Source organism: Typopeltis vanoorti, chromosome 13 (genome assembly GCF_054136105.1).
Source record: "Typopeltis vanoorti isolate ZY-2024b chromosome 13, IOZ_Tvanoo_1.0, whole genome shotgun sequence".
Classification (NCBI taxonomy): Eukaryota; Metazoa; Arthropoda; class Arachnida; order Uropygi; family Thelyphonidae; genus Typopeltis; species Typopeltis vanoorti.
In genome coordinates this window covers 68,258,281-68,282,980 of record NC_143561.1, presented here as the reverse complement: position 1 = coordinate 68,282,980, position 24,700 = coordinate 68,258,281, and the positions used below count along the sequence as shown (strand labels likewise).

The window sequence follows — 24,700 nt, the reverse complement described above, 5'->3', positions numbered from 1 at the left end:
GCCCACTAAGCCCTCTCCTCTTCTCACTCGCGTTAGAACCCCCCTCATAAGAAAAATAGATAACTCCCCTGCAGTTAGAGGAATACCGTTACCTCTAGTCTCCAGACAGATAAAAATTGTAGCATATGCGGATGATGTAGTGGCGACACTCAGAGACTAAGTCCATCTACATTTATTTCGGCATTTTGCAAAAATTCAGCATGGCCAGTGGACTTCGCGTTAATACTTCAAAGACAAAAATTAAAATTTTTTGGAAATTTCCATAGAAATAACCTTCCCTGTGGTTTAGTCCCGCAAACTCAGCCCCTAACAGTCCTAGGCGTCCCATTCACGGCGAACCCGGTACTACCTGTTAAGAAATTGCGGGAAGAGTGCGAAAAGAAACTAAAACCATTTAAACCCAATTATTTCTCCTTCTACGGAAGAACAGTAATAATAAAAACAGTAATAATCCCCATGGTAATGCATACAATAAATATAACTAATATAAAAAAAAAACCAAGAGAATCAACTTTACAAAATACTAATAGAATTTTTTGGAACGGAAGAAAGTATGAGGTTAAAAAAGAATATCTAAATCTCAAAACCAGTCAAGGGGGTTTCTCACTTCCGAAAGTAAACGGCCTATTCTATGCAAACACTCTTAAAACCATAGGGAAGGCCTTAAAATCTAACCATATTTCAGGATCCCTAATTAAATACTTTCTAGGGCATTTTCTCCCCTACTTCGGGACCACGGGACAAGCTGATCCCAGCGCAGAGGTTGTGCCAGAATGGTATTATCCATTATGCCAACAGCTTAAAGAATTTAAAACCGAAGGGAGGGAAATCCTAAAATTAAAGCCACAAGCAAGATATATTGGGAGTTCTTTCAACTTTCCAGGTGTGATACGCCAAATATAGAAACTAACATGGAAACGCTATTTCAAAATATCAGAAATAGTTGGGGACAGCCATTTCACCAGGACCTGGCATGGCGAATAGCCTATGGTCAGCTACCAGTGAAACTGATTATGTTCCGATACAATTCAAGACTGTGCGACCCCCTTCTGCGATGTCTGCCAGAGCGTTGAAGCCGTGGGACATTTCTTTTACTTGTTCCCCCCCCCCCCACGCCCGACATGTCTGGCAGAGATTAAGCGCAGTACTGGGAATCCAGCCGCTTACACTAGAGGAGGTCTTGTACCTGCAATTTTCCCCAGAAATTTACAATTTTCCTCATCAATGTAATCAAGTATCACATCTGGAAAGTGCGGAAAAAGTCCCAAATCAGCGATGAAAACAGTATACAAGCCAGAATACTCAACGGGATCTATTTCTACCTCTCTAGGTTTTTCGCACAAGAAAGGCATATACTAGGGGATGGGAGGTTTGTAAATAAATGGTGCAAACCTCCTATCCTTTGTGTCCTGAGAGAAGGCCTAATCATACCGTGTCTGTTCCTTTAAAAAGTAAGATCTGTTTTTCTTTTTCTTTCTCCAAGGGTTCTTACAGTTCATATAGGAGGGGGCAGATCTGAGAACCCGGGCTGCGAAGGCTTACAGCAAGGCGGTGCTGCTCCTTGGGAGCGGCATCTCTCAGGCCAGATTCTTCCCCCAAATCTTGTTTTCCCTGTGGTGTAAGGTTGGCCAGTTCTTTACTGCTTCTTTTATTAAAAAAAAAAAAAAAAACGCTCATAACTTTTATGCTCTAATTCACGCAGAAATGCTTTGATTCCCGCAGTAATTTTACCTTTTGACTCCCGTAGCCAAGTGTTCATTTTTTTTTCTTTTTTCGGAAAATATTTAATTGTTAAATATTTTATGAGCGCATATAAGAAAAGTTTATTTCAAAGTTTTCTTTTTTAAAGAATAGGTGCAAGGAGAAGATGTTCACAGACCTTTTAGCCACAACATCTGGGTTATACAGCTAAACAGGTTGACTGAGGCCTCTTTACTACCTCCTACTATCATACTCTACCTTTCGCTCTCTTCCCCTCTTACTACCAGCTGACTCTCAGCAATCTTTTATACTCCAAAGGATGTATAAAAGATTGCTGAGATTGCTAAATGATGAAAGACATGAACTCCCATTCTACCTACTCACTGATGAGACCTCAATAAAGGTCGAAACCGGTCTGGGTGGTGACCTTCTCTCATAATGTAGAACAGTAATACAGCTCCTAGGAGCTGGGCTTCACATTATGGGAAAATATCAAGAATAGTGATCGGAGCTTACCCCACCCTTACCATGAGTTGCCTCAGTGTTGCACTCCCTAAAGGGTCAGTTGTAACACTATCCAGGTATTTGCTCACGCTTGGACTCGCCGAATTTTATATAGTTTCTATATTCGGCATGAAACCCTTTGAGTTTCTTATTTGGCTAAGAAACAATATGGGATGTAATATCCCTTAACTTAAAAAAACAGGCTAAACTAGACGCGCACGGCGGACCAACGCAATATTAATAAACGCGTCACTTTTTTTTTTTTTGTCCTATACGTCTACTCTCAAAAATAAACAATGTTCACTACATATAAGAATGAAAAGCAAAACAGAACATAACGACACAGAATCACGTTCTGGAGTGACTGAAACTACAATTAACGACATTCTCTTGGACTGATAAAACTAATCCATGCAATCAAACTGAATCTATATTTTCACCTATTATTACATTTAACAAAAAAATTTAAAGACAATAAGCTCAGAAGCGTAAAGTGTTTCAAAATATTAGGAAATGATCAAGGCCTAAGAATGTTGAGGCCCAACCATAATCTAACTAGCAATTTTAACACGATTACAGTTACAGTTTGTAACAATATCTTTAATACTGTATTTTCGTCCCTCTCGCTATTATTCCGCATCTCCTTGTAACAAAATATATACGTACTTACTTTGTGCAGCGGGGATCTTTAAATCATTTCATTTATAGGGACAGCTTGTTTGCAAAACTTCATTTATGATCGGTACTCACAAATAACACTGCGAAACCGATATCCAGCTGCTAAATCAATTGCAATAATCAGTAAGTGTTATATATATATACACACATATAATAAGACATAAAGGGGGGAGGGGGTTTGATAACACAATCTCCTCCAAATAGACGATCAGCGTTGAATTCTCAATTCATAGTATTATGTTAATTGCGTTTCGGCAAGTTCGCATATTGTGCAAGCTGGAAAAACTAAGATTTTAGGAGAAAGAAACCTTCCACCGTATGAAAGCTGTTTCTCATTCTGAGTTGAAAAGTTTCTTATAAAGGTCCGTGTCTCTAAACGGGATTCGAAAGCAGACTTAGGATTGAGTTACGAAGATTGGAAAGGAAAACTGGCATTAACTACACATTAAATCTGCGTTATCTTACACTAAGTAGACAAATAATATTTGATTTAGAAGCATAATGCAAGTAAAAATAAGTAGCACAGCACCAAAGGAATTATTGGTGCTGTGCTACTTATGAAATCCTCTTTATTTTGCTGGTCTGAAAGGTGTTAAATAAAAGTCGAAATACTGTCTGTATCCCTAAAAGTGTTCAGAGTTCTGAAAATATCTTTGATCACCACTTCAAACTTGCTTGCTCTGAGACCAAATAAACCTGGAACACTACAGTGGCTCGTGTTTGAAAGCACGCATTTCCAAAAAGCGAAACACTTTATTGGAATATTTTCATTTTATTTCATTTTTTTTAAATATCTACCAAAGTTTGGAAACACGAGAGGTTAAGCATCCGAGAACCTTATTCTAGAGACCAGAGATAAAACATTTTCAAGCCATCAGATGTCCAATAGGCTCTTACCGGAAACGAAAATCGGCTACTTCCAGATTTTCACAAATATCCTTGCGAGAATGGGATTCGAACTCACAGCAAGTTGGCTGAGAGGATAGCAAAGCACTATCCAGTTGGCTAACAGAAATCTTAAGGAAATAATGAAGAAAATAGTCCTTCAACTTGACGGTAATGCTGCAAACTTTCATTGAAAATATTGACTATTAATATTTTTATACTTATTAGATTTGTTTTGAAGAAAAATAGTTCATGAAAAAAAAAAAAAAGATTTGCTATCCATACAAAAAATCTAAGCTGTTGAATGAATGGCAGGTAAAATGCACACATCTGGTTTGTGGCTGTTATTAAGATAAGAACAGGATAGAATTTCAATGTCAGTTTATTCCAGGAATCAAGATTACTTATCATCCGTATTTTCCTTGATTTGGAGCTAAACTTACATAACCGGAGTTCCAGACGTGCTTCCCTCCTAGTTGGTACTTCCAAATCACAGACTCATATTTATCAAGATGTATGTTTTAGACTGCCGCATGCTAATCGCGGAGCAGCATAACCACTTTTGTTTTTAATCTTTTAAGTATTTCCTAATGACGTTATTAGTTTGAACCTAGCACACACGTTGCTGCATTCAGCAATGTATACTCATTCTTAGAACATGGAACATGATTAGTTGCGTTTTGATTACCCATTCTCTTATTTTTATGCACTGAAATGTTTTGAAATATTCTAAATAAAATAGCTATTCACCAAATTAGTTAAAGATGTTAGCGTTTTACTGTGGTCACGTGTTCTTTCTTCAGGTTTGAGAAATGGATAAGTGCCACTGCGCTGTAAAACGTTCTTATCCTTACAAGCAAAACATATTATTATGGATATATTTTATTCACAAAAAGTAATGCAGACGATTCTTTTAATCCTAACGTTTGGAAAATGGTAAGCAACAAGTCTTCATTGGTTTAGTTTAGTCTAGTCTTCATGACTTTTGTCTGAAATAGTGCGAATTCCACGCTTGTTTTTACTGTGTTGCGCGGTTAAAAACTTGAAGTTTCTAGGGGAAGAGAGAAATCTCTTTTCAGACTGCAAAAGGCCTGAAAAAAATTCTAATTAACCACTATAATCGAATCTATTAACGGTCTCCCTTCTGCTGCTCTACTTACTTGGAACCTGCTAAATGGAATATGCCATTTAATATTACTATTAAATAATTAAAATTATAGGTATTAATACGGTATTTTGCAGAACAGTGAAATAATTAAAGAGAGCAATTTTAACTGATTATAAATCATATTATTAAAGCTTCGGGAGTACGTCATTACATCGAGGTTAACAACCATCAGAGTAGAAAGACAAGTTTGACTCTTCTCTTTTGCCTTAGGTCTTGAAACGCGACAACGTTCATTGGAATGCGTCTGGCCATCGTTTTTGTTTTGTTCTTTCAATTTTTAGCTCTTGGTTTCCATTTTCTCATTATTCTGTACCTATATATATAGGCATGGAGGTTCATCTACTCGGTTGTTAAACATATTTTTAAAAACAATTGAATGACAAAAACCTAGAAAAAAGGAAAAAGGTTTAATAGTATCACACGACTAGTTTCGGCTTTTTACAGCCTTCACCAGATGTTTTTATAAAAGAAAAAACCTTAAAAACATTGAAGATAAAAAAAAACTGTGAATAGCACAGGAAAGTCACTATACATATTTAACTACTTTGAATACGTTAACTACAACGTTTTCACGTTAAATATGTCTAGTAACTTTCCTGTGCTGTTCACAATTTTTTTATCTTCAATGTTTAAGGTTTTTTCTTTTATAAAAACACCTGAAGAAGGCTGTAAAAAGCCGAAACTAGTCGTGTGATACTATTAAACCCTTTTCCTTTTTTCTCGGTTTTTGTCATTCAATTTTTTTCAAAAAAAAAAAAAAAAATATATATATATATATATATATATATATATATAACTATTTGCATTTTGATCATTTAAAGAAAAAATTGGCAATGTAAAATTTTCTGTTATCCATCTGTAATCGTTTCTTTAGAGAACATTTTTTTAGTAGTTAACTATTATTTCTCTTCCTCCAGATTTTGACAAGTCATTCTGTATTTCGTCTATTCAAGCTGCTTTTATTTATTTATTTTTTATATATTTATATATTTATAATTTTTCTTAAAATATTTTCAATTCGTTGGGATGCTATTTCTAAGTTTTCAGATAAGTCCGCCCCCCCCGATCCTCATACAGATTTAGCAAATGTCATTCTCAGAATTATTTTGCAATTCAGAGTATATTGATATCTTCACATAATTCAGTTCTTTGGTTTCTAATTAATCTCCATATTTGCTCCATGTATCGTTAAACGTGCAAGTGGATCGTTCAAGTCGTTTTGAATAGTTTCGCAGAATTGTTTTATTTTTTTAGATTTTATTGCTAGCTTCATTTCTTAAACGTTTATATCTGTCATACTTTTCTTTGTTAGATTTATTTTGTAGACATGCTAAATATACTTTCCTCATTTATTCTTCATTGATATCATGTTTTAATCGTTCGATTCTAGTTTACGAAATGAGGAACTTTTTCCACTTTTTTTTAAAGTCATTGTCCGAATTAGTCTATATTTGGCGCTGCTGGTCAATAGAATGCCGCGTCCCACAAACTGGATTTTTAATCTCACAACTCAAAAAAAAAAAAAAAAACTGAACATCAGTTGATTTACGACATTGTCATGTTGCTAAAACCATCGGATGAGCGAATGCTGAGTCGCATAAATGGACATTGGTGATAACTGAAAATCGTGTATGAGCGGGTCGTCGTAAAGCGAAATGTTGTAAGGCCGGACCTTAAGGTATTTAAAACCTAATATTATAAACTACATCAGATAAACAAAGCGGCTCATTTTTTCAATTTCTATTCATCGAAGAGAGAAGATAAACTCATTTGTAACTTTTTGTAAGAACGATTTCACATCTATAAACAAAAAAAAAAAAATAAAAAAAAATTGTGCAACTTCTATTGCTTGGAGATTTTCGAACAAGGCAATTCCAAGTATAGTATGATTTCAAAAGTGTTGAGTAATTAGAATTTCTAATCCATATAAAAGTCAAATATATGTTTCAATACAGCATAATAAATAACGCCCTGGAAAGTGAGGAACTTTTTTTTGTTGTTTATTTTATTTTTTTGTGTGTGTGTGTGTGTGTGTGTGTGTGTGTGTGTGTGTGTGTGTGTGTGTGTGTGTGTGTGTGTGTGTGTGTGTGTGTGTGTGTGTGTGTGTGTGTGTGCGCGTGCATTTTCTGAAGGACAATTCCTAGAAAAATGGTTTTCCCCGATCTGTACGCATTTCCTTCTTCCAGAACAGAAGATAGCCAAGTAGTAAAGGAACATTGAGTGAAGAAATAAAGGCTGGTATTTGTCGAACGTCTCCTGAAACTATTTTCCATTTTATAATTCCTACACTGATACTCAAAATTAATTTTATGATTTCCATTTTATATTAATTAATCGAAATATTTTTAAATGTATTCTTCGGCAGTTAGGTCATCATACGCATGTTATGGAGGGAATTTTACTGATCGTCTGAAGGAATCGGAGAAATGCAATTAACTTTTATATTAAAAAAAAATAAAAAATCTTAAAGGAAAGAGTCGCGTCCAAATGATTCGGAGAAGCTCTTGGTCCAACTTTCCGTTTTCACAATAAACGCTTACAGAAGAAACATTTCGCTGAAAATGCTAATCTTTATTTTCTATTCCTGATAAGATACGAATTGTGAAAAAAACAAAAAAAAAACTGGAAGGACTACTTCATTGCGCAATCTTTAGCAACGCACCACGCCAATTAAGTTGGTATAAATATAATGACGAGGTCCTCTTGGTCATTATTTGCCCTGCACTTGTAGTCATCGACAACATGAACCTAAAAATCTGTGTGTTGTTTTGTGTTATTTCAATAGCAGCTGCTATTACGTTTAAAGAAGTTTGTGGTAAGTAGTTCTTACATCTGAGATCACTTTATAATTGATCCTTTAAAGAATAATTTTTCAATGGAACAGAATTTGCTTTCTTCTTCTTATTGTTATTATAATTTGTTGAATTACAAGTAATCACATAAAGAAATCTAAAGGGATTTCGTGCATCCACCCTTTATGGGTGAATTATAAATTTCATTCTTATAGAAAATGCCGTGAGAAAGATATTCAATTTATACGAAACTTACACTTCGATATTTTTAAACATTTTTCTTTCACGTCTGTCAGGAAATACAATATACGAAACATAAATATCCAAATTAGCTTGCACGCTAGCAATCGTTTATTTCTTCTCTGATGCTCGAAGCTTTTTTTTTTAATATTAAATTATTATATTTATTTTCGTGTTTATTTATAATTTGCGGTTTAACATAAAAATTATTACTAGTATTTAAACTAGAAAAAAGCATTTGAAGGCGCGAAAAATAATTTAAAATATTTCGAATTAAATGAGGAGAATTAAAATACTAAAATAAATGAAATAATTCAAGGAACATATTTACACCTACGATGCCATGGGGTATGAAGTATACATTAATAGAATTCAAAATGAGAATCGGAATAAACTATGAAAGCGAAAAATAGGGTGAATTACTGGAGTAATCAACGTACACGAGATGCATTGTTTCAATGCAACATAATACTGTCTAATTCACTTGATGCTTTGATTACGAGTATACAGGGAAGATATGGAGACGCAGCAACTAATTTGCTTAAAAACAAACAGTAAATAATCTGTGATTTCTCTGGAAACCAAACATTTTTGAAGCTCGGATTCCTTACCGTTGAGGACAACCGTTATAATGAAGACTATGCGTGTGGCTTATTAATACTGGTTAGAATTGCGGCCGAAGCAATGCAGGCCACATGGTTAGTGAGCTATGCCTGTTAATTGCTTGTGTTCTCGGACTGGTTTTTCTATTTAGCGTAATGACAAATCCCTTCACCACCATCTCATGAAACAGACCAACTCCATAGGCGCTTCGCACTAATGCTTGAAATCGTCAGATGAAAAACCTTTAAAAAGGTTCCTCGAAATACCAAACGAGATTCGAAATCCAGGTTTTTTCAAAGTAAAACTGTTCCGTCATCCATCTACGAATCCATCTCGTATGCGGAGACTCCCATCAATTCTCTGTCCGTTCGAACCGCTTCTTCTGCCCAAGAAAAGGATGTCAAAAATATGAGACATCCAGAATCCAGATTTTCTTTTAGGCGAGTGGAAAAAATGGCTTTGGAATTTTAGTTCTTTGTTGATTTTTTATATAAAATGTCATTTAAAAGTTATTGGAAAACATGGAGTGGGCTTTTGTGTGTTTTTTTTTATTTATTTTATTTTTTATTTTTTGACCAAGTCTCAGAGATATTTATGAGAATCTGTGTTGCAGTGTAGTAGTCCTGCCACATAAGAAATCCGTGTGAAGTTTTTAATAGTGATTAAAGATTGAAAATCACTTTCCGGCCGAGGGCTCCTTCTGTGGTCCAAACAGATGAAAATCGCTGAGTACAATATTATGACTTCAGACATCTTTTACATCGTTCACATATATTTTATGTGAACCCCATCTATGAAAATTCAAACCCACAACCTGTTGGCTGGAGGGCGGATAAGCAATCCACTCGGCCAACCAGGCCCGCCATACAACACATCTTCCATTAAAAAGAAATTCCCACATCTCCCATTGCAAAGGCATCGCATCACCCAAGCCTGTTCCGTGACATAACGCTTGCTCCGTATTCAACTATTGACGAATTCTTACGAAGACGATCACCCCCGTAAAAGTGTGTATATAGCAGCGGCGGTCGGTGAAAATTTAAAGTAGGGATGCAGCATATAAAATAAAATAATAAAAAAAAAATTTCCCTAATCAGTAACGAATTTATTAATAAATAAATTTACATATTAAAAATTGCTTTATTAAAAATATTTCATCCTCACCACGAACAAACACCAATAATAAACGTTTCGTATCAATAGCAATGACAAGCGCAAACGAATATCGGCGTTAGATCGCAACATTTGTTTCGTGTAACGATAATTGAAAAATAATTCTTTTCATATTTTCAACAGTGACACTCGTCATAATTCAGCCTTGTATCATAATAAATAAATAATGATATGTTAATTTAACAAAATAAAATAAGATTTTCAAAAAAATAGTAAACGTTTCATATGGGTAGTGGATGGCGTTGATGGAGATGATTCGTAGTAGAGGTTCGGTGTAGTGGTTGAGACAGTTGTAGGCATCCTCTCGCGATGAGTCTTCGGACTCCTTGGAGGTGTTACGAATAATAATAATAATAATAATAATAATAATAATAATAATAATAATAATAATCTCACAGAAATAACGAGCGCAGGCATAAGATACAGTGTATTTAATGACGTAACGTGCAACGACAGCAAACGAATATCGGCGTTAGATCGCAGTGCATTTGTTTCGTGTAACGATAATTGAAAAAATATTATTCTTTTCATATTTTCAACGGCGACACTCGTCATAATTCAGCCTTGTATCTATAATAAATAAATAAATATATGTTATTTTAACAAAATAAAATAAGATTTACAAAAAATAGTTCACCACGCACACGCACCAGTAATAAACGTTTCATATCTCACAGAAATAACGCGCGCAAAAATAAATTACATCATTAGATACACTGTCCAAACGGCAGTGTATCTAATGATGTAACGTGCAATGACAAGAGCAAACGAATATCGGCGTTAGATCGCAGTGCATTTGTTTTGTAATCTAAAGCGTTAATAGAACAATTCCAATTATTAACTACTCAATCAATGTCAAAACATAAGCTGTAACCTTTAACATGTTGTATTGCAAAAAATGAAAAAATGAAAAAATTTAATTTTTTCATTTTTTCCTTGGGGGGGGGGGGGGCTGCAGTGTCGTAGTGCTTATGTGCGGGCCTCCACTGGTATATAGTAAATAACTATACATTATGTGAATACTTCCCGTCTGTATGTCAACTGCGTGTATTCTTCTGGTTGATTTGCCTGTTTCCAGAAGGGGGAAACCGTGCTACTCCCGTATGAGAACGGATAACTCTCCCTCATCAGAAAAAAACCTTATGAAGATTTCCCATCGGAGATGGAATTTGAACTCGGCTAACTCTTTCAGACTAAAGGGCTTCGTCGTTATCGGCGGAGTTAGAATATTAAATAATAACATCTAGGGACCACCAAATTTCTTACTAATTAGACACCCCTGTAGATGGTCGAGTCATTCATCTATAATACTGATAGATTTAAAACAATTTAATATTTTTTGTATAAAAACTCGGTGCTATCAGCAGGTGAAGTTAATCATTAATAATATTTTTTTTTTGAAAAAAAATTGTATAAAATGTATTATAATTTTAATTAAAAAATAATGATTAAAACAGACCCCCCCTCCTGTAATTCCCGGTCAGTCGTGAGTTATGATTCGGAAAATTCTGTCTAAGGGCATGGAACGAACATTTCTGAATCATATACAGCGCAATCGCAACTATTGACTGTAACTATTTGCTGTTTATTGGTACTTTTGATGAACAGTCTCATGGCCTGCAGCCATTTCGAACCATACCATGAAGTATTCAGGTGCGGTTCATGAAGTACGGTATTTAGGGAACTTGTCCTCAGAGAATTTCTGTTTAGTCCTGAATGAGAATCAACAATTTGGAATAAATAGCAGGCTAAGGAAACTATTAAGAGCAACAACAAGAGGTAAATACAGAGGCTTCCGAATAAAGTCAGCGTCTTTTAATGTTTTGCAATACCAAACCGCTCATGCTGAAAGTTATTCTATACTTTATTATTTTATTCTTTATTATTGTTATTTATTGTTAGAAAGTTATTCTATTGCGTGTAATTGCTTAATGCATATAAGTGTAAAATTCTGATGTCGGTCAGATGAAATATTTGTTACTGTTACTTTGGTTTTAATTTCTATCGCACTTGTCATCATACGTTTGCTGGAAATGTATAAAATTTAAAATCAAAATTAAAAAAAAAATTAAAATTAAAAACAGGAAATCAGACAATCATTTATTGTTTATTACGAACTGCAGTATCGCCTTTAGAATGACGGTTTAAAAAATATTATCATCCATTTGTAATACAACAGCAAGTAGTAAATAAAACTTTATTTACTAAATAAAACTTTAATAAATAAAATATCTTTTAACAAAACTTTTATTAAACGATATCTTAATCCTCTTTCTCCCCCATCATTTTTAGATACGTATGACAAAGTTGAAGTCTGTCCCTCCCTAAGGCCAGCAAAAAGGCTGGCTGGACACTACTACTTTTTGTTACAATTACCAATGACGACTTTCGAAGCTAAACCTCCTCATATATAAAATCTAAAGTTCATTATTCATTAGATATTTTAGAATGTTTTTTTTTTCGTATATGTGGAACGCTTGTTAATTATTAATAAAATATAAAAAACAAAAAAATATATATATATATAAATAAAATAAAATAAAGTCAACATTTTTATTAATATATACTTTTAATTTTTTTTTTATATATATAATGCTGTACTCTTCCAATACAAGTTAGCATATCTGAAATTTGTCTTTTAGTGATGTTATGTTGATAAAATTTAGGTATTTATTTGATCCATTTCGTTGTTTCTTACGTGCTAGCTTAGCACAAAAAGAACAACGAAATGGATGAAATAAATTCTATTTCCGCTGTCAAAGTTATGAGCTGCTGATAAATGCGATTATTTTATATATCCACTCACTGTACTAAATGTAAGATCATAAAGATAAAATAAGAAAGATGTAGTTAATAAGATATTTGCATCTTTGCAGATCTGTATCCATCTTCCTTACAAGAGACGTTTTGGAAGTGCTTAAGAAAAGAATTAATAAATGAGGTAAAAATTTAGTTATTTTTGAATGATTTTTATGATTACTGAGAAAGAGAAACAATGTGTTTCACCCGCCATCTCCCACCCCCTGCAAGAAAACGTGCATGGGATAATACATTTACAAGAGCAGCCTTCCATCATTATAGAAAAATATTTTTTTTTTTTTTGAAATCTTCAAGATTTCAATTTTGGAATCGTTATTATATTAAAAAATTACCTCATTAGTAGGGGAAAATTTTATTTCTTGAAATATAAATTTGCTATTACTACTACTACTACCGGAGACCGCCCTGTAAGACAGGGACTAATCAACCCACTGCATTCATTACCTTCAAAAGCAATCAATTTCCATCACGTACCATTTTATGAGAGAAAAATGTAGCTCTCACCCCCTTTCTTGACTACATTTTCAACTTTCATAGATGTCCTCTCTTCTTCGTCCCACCCTCCATAAAATGAAAAATTCCATCTACTGGAATCGGGTATGCGATTCTTTGAAAACTTTGTAGGTCTATCATATCGCCCATCTTTCTCCTGCTTGAGAATTTGTGGTATCTCTAGTAATATGTCCTCATAATCTACCACAGTTCCGATATCTTTAACACTTTCCATTGCATCCTCTCCGCCGTATCTGCCTTACCACGGAAACCAAATCAGCACACAATAATCGTCCAGGTGGCCTTGTAGTAGAGACAACAACTTCGTCTTAGATGGCATTCCTTAGATTCGTTATCCTAAAGCATTGTAATTATCCCCTGTGTTGTATTCGCAATCTTAGCCACATGGCCCTTGAACTTCAACTTCCTATCTACTAACAACACAAGATCCCTAGCCTGATCAGTTTCTTGTAGCAATAATCAGTTATAGTTATTAGCAATACTGTGGAATGTTTTTTTTTTTTAATCGACATTAATTATTTAATTTGCGTGGCGTATGTGGAGTGTTAAGGTAGATAAAAAAAATTTAAATTACTATTATGATATAACTTGACAATCTTATCGTATAAATTGCAGAGAGGATGGCAGATATGGGAGCAATGCAAAACGGAAACAGCAGGAAGTGAAATTACCGATGTGGAAGCTATCGCACAGCTGTGTGTTCCCGAAAAATTAGAGCAGGTAAGCAGTAAAGATAATTGCTAATTTTCTTTAATCATAATCAGAACAGGCATTCTCTGATATAAGTAGATATTAAGAAGTACACTTTACATGTTAATCCGATATTCTTAGTCATTTCTGAATAAACATATTTTAATTATGTAGGTTTTAACATCTGGGCATAATATAATTAGAATGATATCCTCCCCCCCCCCCACACACACACATAAATATGCTAAAAAGAAGAAAACGAGAGTTAAAAAAAAAGTAAATAATCTTTCGTTCTAACATAAAGGATTAAAAAACACTGCTTGAAAACGAAGAAAGGCAAAATAAATTTAAAAACTAATAATAATAAAACCTTAAAGGAAGAATTTGATTTAAATTAAGGGATATTACATCGCATTATTGTTTCATAGTCGAATAAGAAACTCAAAGAGTTTCATACCGAATATAGAAACTATATAAAGTTCGGCGAGTCCAAGCGTAAGCAAATACCTGGATAGTGTAACACATAACTCATTTGGTAGTGCAACACTGAGGCAACTCATAGCAAGGGTGGAGCAAGCTCCGATCACCGTTCTTGGTATTTACTCATAATAAAACCCAGCTCCTAGGAGCTGTATTACTGTTCTACATTATGAGTGATAGAAGGTCACTACCCAGACCGGTTTCAACCTTTATTGAGGTCTCACCAGTTAGTAGGTAGACATAGTTAATACCAAGTTTGTAGCCAACAGAACTTACGTACCCTACTATAAGAATTGCCAAGAAGGTGTCCTAATAAATTACTAATTATATGAAGAGCCAAAGGCTTCAATTGTTAGCAATTCTTATAGTAGGGTATGTAAGTTCTGTTCGCTACAAACTTGGTATTAACTATGTCTACCTACTAACTGGTGAGACCTCAATAAAGGTTGAAACCGGTCTGGGTAGTGACCTTCTCTCATAATGTAGAACAGTAATACAGCTCCTAGGAGCTGAGTTTCATTATGAGTAAATACCAAGAACAGTGATCGGAGCTTTCTCCACCCTTGCTATGAGTTGCCTCAGTGTTGTATTAACAAATGGGTTATGTGTTGCACTATCCAGGTATTTGCTTACGCTTGGACTCGCCGAGCTTTATATAGTTTCTATATTCGGCATGAAACTCTTTGAGTTTCTTATTCGGTTAAGAAACAATATGGGATGTAACATCCCTTAACTTAAATAAGTTCATGTCGCCGAATTGAAGCCTTTGGCTCTTCATATAATTAATAATTAAAGGAAGAAGTTGAAAAGAAGGGCAGAAATGATAGCGAAAACAATAAATAAATAAACGAAACACTTAAAACAAGTAAGATGTTTGTAAACTTAAAACAAAAAAGTAAATGAATAAAATATGAAACGAAAGGGCCTACTTTTCGAAGAATGAAATAGCATTTTCATAATCTTCAATAGGAGTGCAATTGGAAATGGTTGTGCGGTACCCTTTTCTAGTGAGGAAAGCTCAAACTATTCTAAGCCAAGAAGGAGGAAGAATTCTAAAGGGGAAATAATTTACCCTCCGGACAACGTTCTGAGTCCGAGGTTCAAGAGGTCGAAGTCTCTTCAGCTTCAGGCTCAAAACGTTGAATATGCTAGGGATTGAGAGTTAAGTGTACGATGGGATTCTTCCTGGTATTGCACGAACGAAACCATAACACATCTGCAAACTCCATCAGTAATAAGTCACAAGAAAGGTCTGACCTTCAGTATTTGATAGATTTTTTATATATTAAGAAACTGATACTTTCATTTTTCAAAGATCGCTGTTATTGGACTCTGGAGCAGTGGAAACAAGTTCTGTGGGGGGTGATGAATGACGCCTCACCATCTGACAGTCCGACATACGAGTCTGGATTTCGTGGATGTCAGGAGAACATTACTTGCCTGAATGTGTTGTGCCAATTGTGATGTTTAATGGAGGAGGAATCATGGTCTGAGGCTGTTTTTCATGACTCGGACTGGGTTCCCCACCTAGTTTCAGTGACGGGGATTCTTAACGATGCAGCTTATAATGACATCCTAGACAATTCTATGATTCAAACTTTATGATAACATTGGCTCTGTCCAAGAGCCAATACTCGTCTTTTATTAATACATTGGTTAGGTTTCACTGGCCTGACAGCTTTGATGAGAACCAGCGGTTGGAAACAGCTGTCTGTCAGGCCATTCAAACCTAATCAATGTACGGTGAAGGTTCCTTTGTTGCATCCACACACACACACACAATGCCTCCTTCCACAAAGCGACGTCTGCGCAAGAATGGTTTGACAAGATGGATGCGGAAGAACTTGAATGGCCTGCACTGAGCCCTGATCTCAATCCCAAAGAACAACTGTGGGATGAATTGGAACGCTGATTGCTAACCAGGCCGAACGGCCCGACATTAGTGATCGACTTCATTAATGCTGTTCTGGAAGAATGGAAGGGGAATTACCACAACATATACTAAATCTAGTGTGAAACCTTCCCAAAAGACTGAAGGCTATTATAACAGCAAAGGATGGACCAATCTCATATTAAATGCCTTTCATATTGCGGTGGATGAATATTCATCTGGATATTTTTGATCAGATAGTGTTTTGTGTATTCTCCACTGGTCTGCTGTTTTGCGGGATAAAAACACTAATTTCCGTTGAGACGGGGAACCTTTTGCACTCCGTTTGTAATCCATATTCATGTCAAAAGCCCTTGTGAAGGTTTTCTGAGTTAAACAGAATTTTAATCCTTGTCTTTCTCACCGAAAAGCATATGCTGCATCACCTTCGAGAGAGCACTATGTGGAGATGCTGATCACGATGGGAAAAGATTATCAATTCTTGCTTTGAATATACAGTGGGAAGAATTCGGTTTTGTTTTCATCGAGATATAACTGTCCTTAACAAAAGGACTAAAATAACTTCTTCATTTATAATTCCTTTAACAGCTTGCTTTTAAACTGAATTCCTATAGTTTAAGTCTGTGCAGAAAGGGTTTGGATTCGAGGCTATTAAGACTGATTGTGGAGGGGGGGGGGCTGTGCAACTCTGGTAACGCTGCTGCTCCCATAGAACTAGACCGACAGGAGAAAGATCGTGATATACATCAAGTCACCTATTAAAGGAGCTTTTCTTAGGTCCTTTTCAATCTCCCCAGTTAGCTAATCTTTGCAATAGGCATATAAGGCTTTATTCTCCTGATAACACGATCTTTCATCCGAAACATAAAGAAATTGACATAAGCAATTTCAGACAATAATATAGTTGTCAGGTTAAGTATACATGATGATACAAGTTATCAGCTTTACTCTTCCCCATAGTGTCCAATAAACTTGAAATGGTTAGTAACTTTAAACTTGACTGCCATCGACGAATACGATAAGACTGGCTACCTATCGATTTCCAAAAGTGATTTAGGTCTAAATGAGGTCCACCCACTCCTTTTGGGAATAAAAGACATTAGTAGATTTCTTTATTTAATAATGACCAGCTCATGGGAGAGATTCTTCTTTGCTGGTTTAAATGTGAAGTGCTGCCATCTAGACGAGTTAGCAGAAAATAAATATTCATAATTATAGGAGCCTAAAAGGTCATTTTAGCGATTATAAATTAATAGAAATATGGGATATTATAAATCCTTCTCATTTCACAGCCGAATGTATAAAAACTTAAAAAGAAAGTTTCAAAAAAAAAAAAAAAGAGAATAGATCCTCAGCATCGGCGTTGCCTTGGCTTGTGCTGCTGAAAACACACGAGCTCTGTCCAAAAGCCATTATTCGTCTTTAATTAATACATTGGTCAGATTTCACTGGTCTGACAGCTTTGATGAGAACCAACGGTTCGAAACAACTGTCTGTCAAGTCATTCAAAAGAACACGAGCTCTGTCCAACAGCCAGTATTCTTTTAAGTAGTGCAAGCCAAGGTAAGAAAAGCAGTGATTCAGATTAGCACTACAATCAGAATCATTGTTTTCTTCATAAGCCGTCTGAGAAAGCAATCCGCCAACTTTTAAAATAAGTCCTTTCGTCTTTTTTTCGAAATATTCTTTAAGTTTCTATATACTCAGTTATGAAATTAGGACTTGATAATATTCCGTATGTCTATCAACTGTTTATAGTTATTTTAATGCAATTGTTTTCATTCCTTACACCACTTTTCTTTTATTATTTTATTTTTCGAACTATCCCAACAATTTGACAATTTCTCTGAGATTCAGAAACCCGTGGCAGATAATTCGTATCTCATAACAAGAATTCATAACAAGAGAAAATTAAAGCATAAACCCCAACACTATTGTGCTATTTAAATATATTTCACAATGTTAAACAATCTCACATGAGTTATATTCGCTTATGTGAGATTGTATTTCTTTCTTCCATTTTTTTTTCAATAGCACTGTTGTATTCAGATTTTTATTTTTATTTATTTATTTTTTTTATTTATTTCAGATGAGTGCATGTACGGATCATCACCGGGTAAGTTGATATTGACTTCAATGACCATTCAAGAATTTCATTATTGTAAATTAGATTGGAATTAAATTAGAATAAGAAATATACAATGCAAGACAGTACTCTGTCTTGTACTGAAAGAGGATACTGTTAGGCTTTGTGAATGATTAATCGACTTTATAATCTACATTATGATTAATGTAATGTATGACCTTTTTGTTTTCGAATTTTTAATTAAATCCGCTTACTTATAACTAAAAGCGCCTGTGTAGCGTGGAAGTGGTGTGTATGTATGTATGTGAGTGAGTGTGTGTGCGCGCGCGCTTTCCTGCCTGCCGTCCGCAGGACTAGATCCCCCGAAGAAAGAGCGTCGTAAGCTCAATTCTAGTCACCGACTAGAAGAACTTTCACTAAGCCTTTTTTTTTCGATCGGTTCCCAAGTTGGTCGATCTCTGGCACGGGCATGTGAGTTTTTTTTCCCTCCCGGAAACTCGGATTTTTCTTCCTGTAAAGTCAATCGACCGTAAAACCCACACTATTTTAACACATAGTGTTAGGATTAGAGACCACGAGATGGTGGCACTTGTCAACCGCATCTCTTCACTGGTACCGTGTATAATTAGTGATCGTCTTGGACCAGCTATCGGATTGGCTACTGGTGGAGACTAAACTGCCCCATTCAATCTCCAAAAGTTAGTTAGGACTAAAACGGCTTTGCCTACTCCTTATAGGGGAATAAAAGGTGTTAGAGGATTTTTTCCTTATAACTAAAAATTATAATTTAGTTTATAACGCATTGAGTCGAGGTCCAAGCTCTCTCCATTGCTCTTTCAACACCAAATCTGAACTCCATGGAACACCTACGGAATGAACAGAACAAGCGTGACAGGATCCGCTGTAGTTTAACCCTTAGAAACCTTGTCCGAGAAGTAGAAATTTTTCTAAGAGTTGAGGAGAGGCGATTGCAACTCGCCATTAAGTAGCCCAATAAACTGGTCACTCAGTGTAACTTTTTTTTTCTTTATCATTTTGAATCGTTTGTCTAATTTAACCATCAAAATGGTCCAATTTTAATCACAACTGAGATGAACAAATTGTAACAAAAGATTCTATATTAAACCTCATTAGACTACATTCAATCTTTCTAATCCTTTGGCCTATTTTTTTCCAATAAAAATGTTTTCCAGTTTACCAAAGTTGGCATCCCTTGATAAAGTTTAGAGAGGATTCTAAGTACCAAACGTTATTAAACGGAATCACGTTAGTATATGTACCAGACAAATCTCACAAATCTTATGCATGTTTTCTTTCAAAACATGCATCATTCATCAGTTTTGATGCATGTTTTGAAAGAAAAAAAAAGTTGAAAAGTATGAAAATAAAAACAGAGGTCAGTGAACACAAGCAGAAAGAAGAAACAGACTTTAAATATGATTACTTAAACAAAAGTGATGATTTAAGTTATCGGAGTACATATATCAATTAGTAGTCAAGGGGAATTAAGCAAACTGACTTGTCATGCAAAGGCTTATTAGAATAAGATGGTAAACAGCGCAATGCGGTTGCCGGATTTGGACGGCATAAGGAACTAAGGTTATGAGGCCAATTTAATCATGTTCGTAAATTGCGTGTGTTCTTTGGCGGATGCGTCTGTTTTGCAATAAGGAACGCCCTTCCTTGAGATTCATTGTATAAGTATTCTTTATAACACGGCCACAAGGTTATACTGAAAATATAATAGTCGCCATATTTCTCAAAATATATTTCAGGACAAAGTTGAGTTAAATAAAATAGAGTTCAATTTCGCTTGGTATCGATATACTTCTAATGATATTTTAGTATTATTTATTGACTATTTAATGATTGGTACATATTGTTTTTTAACTGAGAAATGTTAAGTTAAAACCGCAGCGTATTATCTAATAGAATGTTTTATTTTGATTTTAAAGGAGATAATGCTGATTGGTGATGAAGAGGTGACGAAGTGCCATGAAGAGAGTGGTTTTGTGCCGCTTTGAATCATTTCTAGGTTTGTAACGAATACTTACATCAGTCCCAAATCTTTTAATGTTCTGCTTTTCTTTTTCTTTGATAAATAATAAATGAGCACAATTTACTATTTAAATAGCAAACCTGACTAACTGCCGTGAATGAATTGTTATTCATATGAAATCAAGTCTGCACAATATTCATTCCCAACAATTTGTCTCCAAGGTCTATTAAAATGCTTAATTTTACATTTCGAAAAAAAAAAAAAAATGAAGCATTTTATTAACACTTTTCTAATAATAAAAAAATGATTATTATTATTTTTATAATATTTATATATCTGAATAATTATTATAGCTGAAATAATAATTATTATTGCAGCCTTCTACTAGAAAACCTAAAGCCATCGAGGTTGGCTATGGTATAACTTTAATTATTTAAAAAAAAAAAATATTCTAGACCATTTCGTGTTTTGAGGGAAGGAAACCGGTGCCACCGGACAGAAACTAACACTTGAGTCAATATACTTGTTACCAATATAGCAACAATCTCACACGGTCATATTTCGTATCTCTCTTGCATTCTCATCTTAACGTTTTTTTTCTTTGCATATTATCAAATTTCGTTAATTCAACCGAGCCTTCTCATAAATCTTATTTAATACTTCATCACACTTAGTGAACCTCCTCTGCATATCTTCGATTATTTTAGCGTCCATTAAAAATCCGAGTGGTCAAAGCTGAGAGCCATAATTCAGGATTGGGGTCAGATTAACGATTTGTAGAAAGATATCATAACTTCCTTGTTCCTGTGGGTGAAGGTTCTTTTTTTACAAAAGCAATCCTTTGTGCCTTACTAAGGTATTCTTCAACTTAATACCTGAATTGTCCAACACAAAACTGTACGCCCACACTTCGTAGAACCGAGCTTCAGCAAGAATAGTCGATTCATGCTGAAGGGGAGAAAGAAATAAAGTTTGTACGAATTGGTTACCAACCCGCGAAATCACGTGCTTTATACGTAAATTTTCAAACTGTTGTACAAACAAAATAGTTACCACTAGAACTACAATTTTCGTAAAAGACAAGCTAATTTTTCGACGTATAATAATAAACATTCATCCCACGAAACGCATTGATTACCCTAATATCGGAAAGGATTCTCCTTCTTTTGACATGCGCAGAAGTGTCGAAGTATCTCGTATCTGTGGGCGTACAGTACCTAAATCCTTATATTCAGTGACTCCTTCCAGACCCATGTCACTCAATTGATATCCATCTAATCCTACTTTATTTCGAAATCAAATGTATTTGTAGGAAGGTGGTCTGAAAAGTTCTCGGCCTCGACCATAGATGGCAACACTATCGGCACGATTTTTTTTTTCTAAGTTGGTATATCTGTCATAAGCATCTATGTGAAATTGCAAGTCATTCTATCAAGTAGTTTGTTTTATACAGCTGTCTGAAACAAAGGTGTCTGTATCCCTTGAAATGGATAAAATTCAGTATCGTGCGGTTATAAAATTCTTTGTAAAAGAAGGTTTAATGCCAAAAGAAATTCATTCGAAGTTCATAAAAGTTTATGGGCACTCTTTTCCTTCGTTTTCAACAATTAAGAAATGGGCTGCCGAGTTTAAACGTGGCCGTACCAGCCTTGAAGATGATTCACGTGAAGGACGTCCAAAAAGTGTAACACCACCAGAAATCATTGATCGAGTGCAAGGTATGGTATTGGATGACTATTTCAAAAGAATATGTGGGATATATTTTGCATGAAGAATTGCAAATGAAAAAGCTTTGTGCAAGATGGGTGCCACGCTTGCTCACAGCAGATGAAACGCACTCGCATGAAAATCTCTGAACAGTGCTTGGAGCGTCTTAACAATAATAAAACTGATTTTGTGCGCCGATTTATTACTATGAATGAGACTTGGATTCACCATTACACTCCAGATTTCAAACAGCAGTCAAAACAGTGGACAGAAGCCGGTTGTTTAGCGCCAAAGAAGACAAAGTCGGTCCATCATCAGGAAAGGTCATGGCATCGGTGTTTTGGGATGCTAAAGGCATTTTATTTATTAATTATCTTGAAATGGGTAAAAACTATAACCGGGAAATATTATTCCGAACTTTTAACCAGACTAGACGAAAAAATTCGTGAGAAAAGACCCGGTTTGCAGAAGAAAAAAGCATCTTTCATCAGGACAATGCACCTGTCCACAAAGGTGTTTTCGCAATGAGAAAATTAAGGGATCTGCACTATGAATTGTTGGAACATCCACCCTATTCCCCAGATTTGTCTCCCTCTGACTTCTATCTCTTCCCAAAACTAAAACTTTTCCTCGCTGGTCAGCGTTTTTCTTCGAATCAAGAGGTGATTGCAGCTGTAGAAAGGTATTTTCCAGATCTTACTAAGAACCACTACAGGGACGGGATAATGGCGCTGGAGCATCACTGGAATAAATGTACTAGTCTTAAGGGAGATTATGTTGAAAAGAAAAATCATTTTAAAATTATAAATTCGTTTTTTTTTTTTTTTCATTGTTAGACCGAGAACTTTTCAGACCACCTTCTAATTTCTCCAAATTGAATTTCAGCCTTCACTTCCCTGTCCATTCTTCCAGTCTTTTATGAACATTCTGAAAAGACTTGAGGTCAGGCAAGTTACTACTCGACCTAATTTTACTAAAAACAAATAATCATTGAAACCCAGACGGCGCATCTTTATCAGCTCCTCATATGTGGAACGCTATCAAATACTTTGTCGAAATATCACAGCTACTGTCCCAATACATCACTGTCGTAACCTCTTCATAAAAATAAAATAAAATAAAAAGTTAGCTGTTAAGATCGACCAACCGAACGAAAACATGGGGTCGCTTCTCGGTGAGCGATGTCTGTCAAAAGAATGTATCAATACTTACATACAGTTCCAATTAATTAATTTTTTACATTAATATTTCAATCACTTCTAGATGACTAACTGATCTATATTTCTCCATTTTATACAATGAGCTTCTTCGATATACATTTATTTACTTCTAAGGGTGATATATCATCTCTATTTCAAGCCTGTCGGTTGCCAGATATTTTAAAATCTCAGCAAGTTCCTCATCCAGTATTAGATCTATAAGTATATTTACCTTCTCAATTTGCATTTTGTTCTACAATCGCACTCTTCTACGTGCTAGAGAAGTAATTATGAAATTCCTCTGCTCTTAGCAGCGACTTTAAAAAAAAATCTATAAAAAATCCTAGAACTGGCCTTCATGGCTCGTATTCAACTTTACAATATTTAATTAATGATTTCGTTAATAAAAACTATTTGTTATTTTATCATATTTTGCAAAGCGAAATTCTTTGGAAAGTTTTTTTTTTTTATGGCGGTTTTCCCTTAAACATATTGATGTATTCAACCAACACGGTCTTGTTCTTAAACTACTTCTTGAATACACATCAAATTATGAAATATATCCTTAAAATTTCCCCTTTACTATTAATATTCATTCCATTAAATGCCAACTCCCAATTTATGCATTCTTATTTCTCACTGTATTCCCAAAATTAGTCTAAACTTGCTGCTTCCTTATCACAACCACTCCACTTAATTTTATATCCTTTGCCTGTTAAATAGTCACTGCCGCCCAGTTGGTAGTATAGAACCAATTCTTAGTTCCAGTGATGTTAATATTAAATACAAGACTCCACTACCTATTGTAAAGCAACAAGTACATGAATCCGCTAGAATTCGCGTCCACGTTGCTCGCAAATACTATCTCGCATGAACTTTGAAAAATTATTACATATTCTGTTTGCCGTTTCCCCAGTCAATATTACCGATATTTAAATCGCCCACTTGGTCTTTCTTGAGAGACCAAGTAGAAAACATTACAATTTGGTAAAAGTGGCATGCTGTTTTTCATCTATTGTATAATTATTTTCGCATTACTGAAGGTTTATTTTTTTCCGAGAATGCTTTTCTTTTGGCAAAGTCAATCAATGCCATTATATCTAATCTTATGCAATCTATTGAAATGCCTTTTTTTTTGTTTTTTCTAGTTGTATGGGAGCAGTATACATATAGACTTCTGTAAGAGGACAGCAATCGACTTCAGCAGAAAACAACTCTCATTAATCTGTACATGTTTGCAATATGCGCGAAGTACGAAAATGTATACGCGATTTGTGTTAATAAAAAAAAAAAAAATCGTCTGAGTAAGGTAGCGTTACGAATATTGAATAAACACAAAATTTCATCTATACAAGGTTTTTTCACTATATCCGTAAACACAGCAGACATTATTTTATCACAGAATGATGATGTTTACCTAACTGTGACTGCAAATCAGAGACAGGTGTTTCATTTGTGAGAGTGGGGGAAAGTCTGTTGCCTCCACTCCTCTTCCAGGATTTTGTAGTGTAGTCGCAAGAACGTCCAGCGAATAAAAGACTTACGTCTCAAATGGGATTGGACATTATACG

The 24,700-nt window shown here is 35.0% G+C and overlaps 1 protein-coding gene and 1 long non-coding RNA gene across 2 annotated transcripts in view; one reads left to right on the top strand and one right to left on the bottom strand.

Annotated features, from left to right (window-relative positions):
• LOC150100250 (uncharacterized) overlaps positions 1-24,700 on the bottom strand; it is an 87,380-nt gene that overhangs the window by 27,579 nt on the left and 35,101 nt on the right. The gene's annotated exons all lie outside the window — the stretch shown is intronic.
• On the top strand, positions 7,675-24,437 carry LOC150100254 (uncharacterized). Its single transcript, XM_090403226.1, has 6 exons — positions 7,675-7,751; positions 12,621-12,685; positions 13,693-13,797; positions 18,228-18,254; positions 20,180-20,259; positions 24,278-24,437. Exons 1-5 carry the CDS (start codon positions 7,679-7,681, stop codon positions 20,246-20,248), a joined length of 339 nt encoding a protein of 112 aa, XP_090259352.1. The 5' UTR covers positions 7,675-7,678; the 3' UTR covers positions 20,249-20,259; positions 24,278-24,437.

Coding starts and splice junctions, on each gene's coding strand:
- LOC150100254 (XM_090403226.1), top strand. CDS start 7,679: ATGAACCTAAAAATCTGTGTGTTGTTTTGTGTTATTTCAATAGCAGCT. Junction 7,752..12,620: donor TACGTTTAAAGAAGTTTGTG/GTAAGTAGTTCT, acceptor GCATCTTTGCAG/ATCTGTATCCATCTTCCTTA. Junction 18,255..20,179: donor CATGTACGGATCATCACCGG/GTAAGTTGATAT, acceptor TTGATTTTAAAG/GAGATAATGCTGATTGGTGA.